This window comes from Electrona antarctica, assembly GCF_951216825.1.
Source record: "Electrona antarctica genome assembly, chromosome: 22".
NCBI lineage: Eukaryota > Metazoa > Chordata > Actinopteri > Myctophiformes > Myctophidae > Electrona > Electrona antarctica.
The window spans coordinates 24,155,291-24,165,290 of record NC_136805.1 but is presented as its reverse complement, the minus strand read 5'-3'; the positions used below and the strand labels follow the sequence as shown (position 1 = coordinate 24,165,290).

The following is a 10,000-nucleotide window of genomic DNA, read 5'->3' as shown; positions in this document are numbered from 1 at the left end:
CATCCATAGCCTTTTTCTCTTGATTCGCTGAATGATGGACTCGGGGGTAAAGGAACATAAACCTAATGATCATTGGCTGAGATGGGCTGTCTACTGGAGGTCGTTGAGCGTCGGCGATTACAAGACATCCAATAGGCCATGCCCTGCACTCTCTCTCTCTCTCTCTCTCTCTCTCTTTCTCTCTCTCTCTTCTGTCTTCTTCTCTCTGTCTCGCTTTACCCCCCTCCCTTCGTTCTTTATCTCTCCCTCTATTTCTCTCCATATCCCACCCTTCCTTTCCAACCTTCTCTTCTTCTCACATTTCCTTCTCTTTTCTCTCCATCTCTCTCATTTCTAACTCTCATTTCTTCTGTCTCTTGGCCTCTCTACCTCTGCCCACCTTCTTTCTTTGTCTCTCCCTCTCTCCGCCGGCCCCCTGCCCCGCCCCACCTCCTTCCTTACTGAGGTATTTCCAGAATGCCGCCGGTTGTGATGGATTTACGAGCAGCCCATACTTTGGTAAACACCGATGGCGGCCGTCTTTGTCCTCTTCGCTGCCAGTGATATAGCGATGCCCTCCCCCCCGCCCCCTCCCATAAAAAATGGGGAAAACCAGGTTACGGCCACCATAGAGCCAGGCCAAACAATAAAAGGCTTTATGGGCAGATATGGGCCTGTACCATAAACGCCGGAATCTGCTGTCGGAGGGGACATTAAAGGGGTAATGACACAGGGGGAGCGTTCACAAAGATCTCCCACGCGCACGCTCACACACACACACATACATGCGCACGTGCACACACACAACCTCCAAGGGGCCATGCACGCAGACACACATTGGAGAGAGTGAGCCTCTAATGCAGGGATCTATAGAACAGATGAACTGTGGCTCAGGATGCTCAGTGTATGTGTCTGTCTGTGTCAGAAAGGGACAGAATGTCGGTGTGTGTGTGTGTGTGTGTGTGTGTGTGTGTGTGTGTGTGTGTGTGTGTGTGTGTGTGTGTGTGTGTGTGTGTGTGTGTGTGTGTGTGTGTGTGAGAGAGATATATAGATCCGTATTAGAGACGTGAAAGCAGTGCGGTGGTGTCCATCGATAGCCTGCTCCCCGAGAGCAAGGTCCTTCTTTACACATCAGCACACTGTCAGACAGAGAGAGCACAGCTGCTAGGCTTGACTGTACGAGCAGCACAAACCCAGCTGTGTAAACACACACACACACACACACACACACACACACACACACACACACACACACACACACACACACACACACACACAAATGGATGGCGGCGGGGGAACAGAGTGATAAGCTGTGTCACACATACACACATGTGCGCACACACACATGCGCACACACACACACACACACAAAACACTCATGAGGAAGAGGAAGTTGGCAGCGGAGTCAGTCCATGACAGCAATGTGTGTGTCTGTGTGCGCATGTGTGTGTGGGGGGATTAGGATGCTGAGCTACACAGTTGTGGGCTAATGCTGTCATCGACATGCTTTCCTCTCTCTCCCACTTGACACAGCTTGACAGAGACACACAATCACTCTGCCTCTGTGTCTCTCTCTCCCTCTCAAATTATAACACATTTCATCTTCTTAAAGCTGTCCTCTCTCTATCTCTCTCTCTGTCTCTCTCTCTCTCTGCCCTCGCTGTCCCGCCTTATTAGGATGCCGGGTAAGATTTAGGAAAGATGGAGGCTCGTCTCAATTGCTTTTATCAGCCGGGCATTAGTCATCTGCATGAGAACGGGGAATGGGGGTAAGATTGGGTGCAGTGAGCGAGGTCAAGAGAGCTTCCATGCTTTTTGCGCAGTGTGTGTTATAGTTCCCAAACCTTTTCATGCCAAATATCCCTACAGAGATACATGCATTAGGATATACCCACATTTGTTATGATTTTGTCCCACAGACTTCTATGAAAAGATTGTTGTTATACATATGATTCTATGTAGAATCTATACACTATAGGTGGGGAGCTGAAAGATTAGTCATGCTGTACACGTTCTCATTGAACTAACTTCCGGTAAGTGAAATTACTAAATGAATTGTTCATTTTGCCAAGGAGCCTCATGGGACCTTCTCTAGGGCCTCTTGGCAGGCCCTCAAGCCCAGTTTGGGAACATTGCACTAACCATTATGGTGGACAGGAATTCCAAAATTAGTTCCCGGACTGCCCTGACTCAAAGATGTCTGGTCTTATCTGGTCAGGAGATATCTTCACTCACGTGAAGTGTTGTCCAACTGATAAGGCCGGTCTGGCCTTTGTTTGCTTTAGCCTTTACCCAGTTTAGTCACTGATACCTGGTCAGAGTTTGACTAACGTCTCTGTGAATAGACTTTCACAGAATATTATTCGGTTTAGTTAAAAAAGGCTCGATTGAAGAACACTCCAATAAAGAACACATTACACAGGAAGTGACCATAGCTAGGGAGACGTTGAAGGACAGCTGATTGCAGATGACAGATGTTGATGGATCCTTTCCAGAATGTTTTCCTTTCCTTTTTTTCCTTTTCTTTTTAAAAGAAGTAATTATCTACAAGCTCACAACATGTTCCATCACGACGCATTGTGAGCATGTAGATCAGCTATTTTTGCTATATGACAAGTGGTTAAAAAACAAAATAAACAGACCTTCCGCTGCTTCATCTTGACTGAGCTCTCAATCGCCAGTGGAGTTGAGCTTGGGGTTGTGCGTTTGCCGTGGAAGGCCCTTTTCAACTTCTTTTATCACACGCAATAAGCCAAATGACATAATGACCTATTGTTTGTTCTAACCTGTCAGCTCATCTCCTTGGGGGGAGGAAGGGCGAAGGATTTTTTTTAACTGCTTCCTAACGCCCCCGATTGGGGCAGAGGAGAAGAAGAGAGGAGGCAGTAAAAATAGTTTGACACCCTCAAGGTCCAGCCTGCAATCTCCTCTCCACCCACTCTCATAAACCTCTTTGAATTCTCTCCTAAAACTCTCTCTCTCTCTCTCTCTCTCTCTCTCTCGTCTTTTTCTTCATCACCCCACCCCCCTTCTCCACCAGTCTAACCCCTTGAGACACTATGTTCATGTCTACCCATCATCATTCATACTGTATCACTTTATAATTTGCTCTTTACATAACCTGCAAGCCCTGTGAGTGAGGGCATTAATGTCTGAATTCTGCTTCAACCATGCCTTCCCATTGGTTTTCCTGGGTTCTTCGCATCATGCCTTTGGAGCTCTAAGCCATAGTGACACATCTTTCTCTCTGGGTATCTACCACGGTACGTTCCTGTGTTGCTCAGGAGGAGTGTGGAGCTTATTGAGGCTGCAACTAGCTGTCTGGCTCTCTCTCTCTCTCTCTCTCACACACACACACACACACACACACACACACACACACACACACACACACACACACACACACACACACACACACACACACACACACACACACACACACACACACACACACACACACACACACACACACACACACACACACACACACACACACACACACACACACACACACACACACACGCACGCACGTGTGTACACACGCGTGTGCACAGTACACAAACTCTTTTTCTGTTTCTCTATTGTGTCGTCACAGAGTTTGACATGTGCCAGAAGCCACTGGCCACTTTCACTTAACCTCTAACTGGCTATGCCTGGCTCCAATTTACTCGATTTAAGTGTGTGTGTATGTCGACATATGTGTTTGTGTTTGTGAGAGTATGACAAGCTTCTCTCCCACACCTCCGCATGTCAAAATAAGTCCGCCGTTGCAAACTTGGCTCATTCAACTGGCGGGCACAGATATGACTGGGCATCGCCTGGCACCACGCCAGCTACCTCAGCAACACCCTCTGCCTTCCTCTCTCTTTCACACACACACACACACACACACACACACATACACACACACACACACACACCACCCTGTTTCCTTTCCTCTCTCGCTCTTGCTTAAACTTATTTAGTATCCTGAATTCATTGTAAGTAAGTAAGTAAGTAAGTAAGTAAGTAAGTAAGTAAGTAAGTAAGTAATTAGGCTTAGTAAATTAATAATAATAAAAAATGTATTTGTATAGCACCATTGTATAGCACTGTATTTGTATAGCACCATTCATTTGTATATAATGAATGAATGAATACAATAATAACAATGATAATAAATAAATAAGATTCATTCTGGGGGGGTGGGTTCTCTTTAGCTATTTTCACCCTCCCCCTTTGTTGTAATAAACAGTGATCAATACTCCGCTATCTCTACTCAGACTCTGACTATGCAATCACAGGCTATAACTGAGAGAATTAATTCCCTCCCCCTCGGAGACGAAAACAGAGCACCCGGAAAATTAGCATTTTCTGACAGCCATTACTCAGTGGGGCTAATCCTGTCAAGGAATGTGTGGCTATGCTATCAGTGCAGGCTGGGGGGGGCAAGCCCTCCACTCTGGGCTCGCCTTATCAGGCAGAGTAAACACACAGGGGTCTGCATTCAATAATGTGTCACAGTCAAAGGAGAGGCTGCGGGACAGCATATAGGCCATTAGGCCGGGCCCCCTCAACCCCTTGCTGGGCTTCATTACAGATAATCCCACCTCCTTCTGACACCTTGATGCTCCGACCCAGCCGTGACCTCAGGTGTAGTGTAGGCCCTGCAGGTCAGTGAGGTCACTGTAAGTGTAATGTAAATGTACCACTTGTGAATTAACGTGGGGTGCTGTCTGCCGGCGAGACACCGTTAAAGGCAGCAGTGTCACTAACTTTTTACAACATAAATCTATATTAACCTACAAATACATATAATGACATTGTGTGTATTACTATAATTATTGTCGTATTGTTTTCTTTCTGAATCACCTGTCACACGAATGTAATATTCAGGCCAGGTATGTAAATTACAGTATGATAGCTTTGGCACTGACTGGTGCATGACACACAGCTGTGTGCCTGCCTGCCAAACGAGTTGCAACAATGTTGCATGGAATGTCACAGAGGATCGGCTGAGGGAGTAATTGCCTGCATTAATAAGTTGATGCAATGCCATTCAGGGAAGCAGTGAAACTAACTGCACTGTGACTGATGCAGGGAGGGGGGGGTTATGTCTCACTTAGTAGGCCTAGCATTACTTGTTGACTTTGCAACTTTCCTTAGCCTACTGTCTGTGGCATATGGCATGCGGCATGCAGTGAGGTTTGCAGCCAGAACTTTTTGAAAGGCGTGATTGTGTTTTATAGGGCTGTACAAGGTGGGAAACCTTGAACGGGGGTACGATGAGAGAGGCAGAACAGCAAGTCAGAGTCACCGTGTGGGTCATTTGGAGGTGAGGCTGCCTACTTCCATGGGTTCAGAAAAAGTTCAGCCGCATAGCATTAGGCAAATTAGCGAGACAGTGGTCTGGGGGAGAAAAACTAGGGAGGGTAGGCGACGATGAGAGCAGGGAGAACAAGGTCACATTAGTTGGAAGGAGGAGCCCCAAATAAAAGAGTGAGAGGTTGAATTTTCAAGATCGAGCGTCGTCAGTCTGCTTGAAGCACTCAATTATGCTCATGAACTCGGCGCAAAGATATGAAAGACTCATTACTCCGCCGCTTGTATAACTTAATTGTGTCCTTCAATACGTTTTGCTATTTAAAGTCCCCCGCACCTCACTATGAGGGAATGCGACGGGCTCTCCTCTAGTCTCTCTGTTTTTTGGCGACGTCTCTGAAGGGTTAAAACGCGGGCGGAGCCACGCATGAAAGAGAGCGACCCGGCGGGGCGGAGCCAAAGCTTCCCAGCTGCTGTGCCTTGTCACATTCTGCACAACACACACACAGCCGCACGATTTAATGTGTGGGAAAGGATCTGTGCACAGCCCAAAAATATAAACAAGACGCGCTGAATGTTTCATGCGAACAACCCCAGGATCTATTTATTATCCAAGGGAAAAAAGGACAGGCCAGCGGGCTCAGAGCAGCCGTCGCGCACGGACGGTGCCGTGTTGTGGGGAACAAGAAGCGGATCCGTGGACACTGGACAGACACAGCGAGCCGGGGTTTATCTAGTCCACCCGAGGCGAGCGCAAACGGGACAATCGGTCATATCCCAAAGGACACCCTGCAACTCCACGGAAACCTCTCTGTGGTCTGGGCGCCGTCGCCTCGTCCACATACACACATTTTTACTGTTGCAGTGTTGGTGTTGCCGTGGTGGACCTGGAGATTAACGATCTTTTTTATTGGATTTAATTTTCAGTATTTATTTTTTTATTTTAGTGGATGCATGCGATGCGAGCTCAGATGTTGCTGTCTATTTTAGCGAGGCCGAATTTATTAGGCTGATGATATTTGGTGCTGAAGTTATTACGGGTCGTTTTCGATCTAACCATTCTTCACACTCCAAGCGACAGTCTACTTAGGACATCATGTTGACCATTTTCTTGAATTATGTTTTCAAATTGATCGCGGCTGATTAGGACATTTCAGACACTCAGTTCTGTCTGTCTGTGTGTGCAGCACCACGGCCAGTTTTTCCCCCATGCAACGCAACGGAAAAAGAAGAACGCAGACCTTCGAATGAGTCATTTTTGTGTGGATTTATTACTTTTCTCCCCTATTTAATGCAGTTTCCCTCGTCATTCCCCCGCCGTCCTACCTCTAGCACCGGTGGCGAACTAAACCCCACTGGGCTGGCGGTGCTCGTATTTTCTGTGCGCCGCAAAGATTATTATTCCCCCTATTTGATAATAATCCCCCCGCCGTCACAGCGCGCCCCGTATGATGTATGAGAGTGTGGACGTTGTGGGACTGAATCCCAGCCCGAGCCCGTTTCTGATGATGGATTACTACAACCAAAGCAGAGGATGCTTGATCCCGGAGAAAGGCGGACTGGTGCCCGGAGCGCCGCATCCCTACAGCACGTCCATCAGGAACCAGCACTGGAACGGCTCCAATCACTGTAGGTGGCATTTTCACTGCCTCGTTAAGTTCACTTCACACACAAAAACACCACTCTCCCTTGTCTTGTCCCTCCTCACAACCGTGTTTCTGCGCTTTTTTCTTTTGCTTTTTTTGGGAGGGGGGGTTATTGTCCACGCGATTTGGGGGAAAGTTTTTCATCAAATTATTTAGTGCCTTACCCTTTACTGACTGTCTACAATCGCGCTGCGGACCGTTACCTACTACGTTATTAGAGTCGTTCGTTGTAGAAAGACTTGTGCCGAAATGCCACCCAACAGCACTGTGTATACAGTGTATATAACATCATGCAGCTTCATAGCTGCATTATAGTTGACCCACTTTTCGTCTCTCTCGCTCTCGCTGTCCTCTTACGATCAACATGTATCTTTTTTAAACGAAACTGTAGCGAAAACTTTAGCTTTCTGTGATCTGATCTAGGCCACGTTAAATATGCACTTAATAAACAAGATTTTTTTTGAAAGCCGTGCCAACGTTAATAAGATCAAACTTTCCTGCTGGCGTTATCCCTGGATTCCTGTGGTAATCTGGATAGCCTGCCCTAGATCCAACTGCTGCACACACGCTCACAGTCCAACATATTTATTTATCTGTCTAATTCTCTCTATATTAATAAGAAATGTCGGTTTATTGGCACTCACTCACTAGTCATTCTAGACATTCTTTAATTATTGATTTATGACTTGCATGGCTCAGTTAAAACATGGACTGTCAGATTTTACAATTGTGTGTCCAGAGCTTGGAAGTCAGATAGGCGATTAAATATATATTTTCTTATTACATTACTGTCTGTCAAATAGGTGTGAATGGGTAAAAATAGAATATCAATATCCGTTTCAATTGGGATGCATACTCTTGATAAAATATGAACAGCGCTTTCTTCGACAAAACCCAGCCATCTGTTTTGTCTAGTAGTAGTTGTTTGTCTTGGGTTAAGTAACCAAAGCCATCCAAGAGAAATATCCTGACTGTTTTTGTTCACTGAATTGACACTATATCTGCTGCCCTGAGAGATAGTTTTATTGCAACAACAAAGTATCATTGAGGGCCCTTTACCATTCTTCACCTCAAAGGGGCTAGTCAGCACAAAGCATGCCAGGCCTTTATAGTCGAGATGGCTCTGTTGTCTTTCACAGCTCAGGGAGAGCAAAAGCCAGGAATCTCCACAGGCTCTTAAGGGCTAATTTCCTCCCCATCTCAGGACCATAGAAAACACACGACAAAGGGGAAACCCAAGCAGGAATTGCTAATGTTTAGCAGCATCAACAAACAAATGCACACGCAACTTTTTTTCTTCATTTATTTGCACAGTAGCTTCTGATCTAATATATTTTTTGAAGGCACTGTTTCTCTCAAGACCAGAAAAATGCCTTTGGTGCAAAGCTGCATATAAATCACAGACAGGGACATGTCACACATGCAGTCGGCGTTCTATTTCTTTCTTTTTTCCCACCCAAAAGGTCATGTCGCTATAGCCCAAGTCAGGCCCTTTTCAACGCAGACATTTGGGCGAAGCAAGAGAACCATTTATTGTACCAGCCAGCCAGACATCTCCAGAGGCAGCATTGATTCAAACCATGTGAGCTAATCTAAGGGAGGCTTGGAGGGCGGGGGACCCGGGGACCAGGAAGAGACCTCTGAACCCTAGCGCGGCTCCACATTGTTTTGCTCATCGTTGGAGTTGGAACGAGGTGTGTGGTGGGGGTGGGGGGCGGCTCAGGGGGTGTAGGGGGGTATAGCGTAGCTCGTCCCTGCCTTTCTGCCTGAATGTGATAAAAAATTTAGTGCACGATGGGGGAGATGGGAAGAGACGGGGGGGTTGAGGGGCAACATCCCTTAGTGTTGTCACGTGGCGTGGCAGGCTTATTGGATCACGGGGGCAGAAAACAAAACAGAACAAGATTCTTCTCCTCTTCCACCCCCTCTCCTCCTCCTCCTCCTCGTAGTGCAGAAATCCAAACTAGCCTGGCCAGAGAGAGAGAATGAGAGACAGTCCAACGACATGTGCTGGTTTGATCCATTTCTGGTCTCCTTTTTTCCCTAGTTTGTAAACTGAACTTCAGGCAGTAGTGCCATGTATTATGGTATATGTTTTTCACCACGTGGGTTTGGCAGCAGAATGTAGGTAGGGGTTAAAACCTTTTTTTTTTTTTTTTTTACCTCAGCCCTTTTCCCTTTTGGTCCTTCATGGGTTGTCCTTTTATTTTGTTTCTTTCTGTGCTCTCTCTTTCAACCACTCCACTCCATGAATCTAACTACTCATTACAGTGCTCCCCAGAAGAGCGCTCTGGCTCACTGAGTGCACTCCCTGACACCATCACTGGAGTTAAACTGGCCCAAAAGCTACCTCCTAGAGCCATAAGTGGCCAGGCAGAAAGCCAGATCATATGGACACTGTTTATTCCCAGTGGCATTGGCTCTTTCAAAGAAGCTCCACTTTCCAGCTGTCACAACTATTTCTTTCCAAGCTCTGTCAGTGGGATTCTGTCCATGAGCCGTGTCAACAGGCCACTTGTAATCTAACTGTTCTGGGCTGCATAACATTGACAGATAATAATAGTATATTGATATTCTTTGGTTGAATGTGATGACTTTGAGTGATAACAGATTTATTTTTAAAATGATGCTCCAAGCACTTTTTTATAAATGACAAATAGCCAGTCTATAAGCTCAGAACGTGTTTCATCACAGTACCTTAAAAGCTTGTAGATTTGTTACTTTAAGTATTTTGAAAATGTTTGACAATTTGAAAAAATATGGGACACCTGGTTGAAAGTGGTTTACAGTGCTCGAAAAAGCAACTTGGCAGTGGAAAATGAGGTGCTGTGTCTGTGGAAAAAGTGAACCCTTCTCTCCAACATGTAACTTGATCTTTTTGTCTGGGTATTTGCAAAACAACCAGAATTCATTGTTTTAAGTGGTTTCTGAAATGCCGTCCAATGATTGAAATTTTAAATGGAGCCTTTTTTGTGATTTGGACATTGCCGTAGTCAACGTGTTTTACGGTGTTTAGTGTTTTTTTTTATACTTGACATTTTGTGGCCTCATTTGGGGCTTGTTCCATGTAACCT

The 10,000-nt window shown here is 45.9% G+C and overlaps 1 protein-coding gene across 4 annotated transcripts in view; it reads left to right on the top strand.

Moving 5' to 3' along the window:
- raraa (retinoic acid receptor, alpha a) overlaps window positions 1-10,000 on the top strand; it is a 112,703-nt gene that overhangs the window by 45,638 nt on the left and 57,065 nt on the right. For 3 of the 4 annotated variants that reach the window (XR_013788772.1, XM_079492430.1, XM_079492429.1), the window contains exon 1: window positions 5,732-6,909. The exons of the other annotated variant lie outside the window; for it this stretch is intronic. Coding sequence is in view for 2 of the 3 variants with exons in the window: in XM_079492430.1 (XP_079348556.1) it covers window positions 6,729-6,909 (181 nt within the window). In the remaining variant the exon portion in view is untranslated. Of the gene's footprint in view, window positions 1-5,731; window positions 6,910-10,000 lie in introns of those variants that run through there. 4 annotated transcript variants of the gene reach the window in all.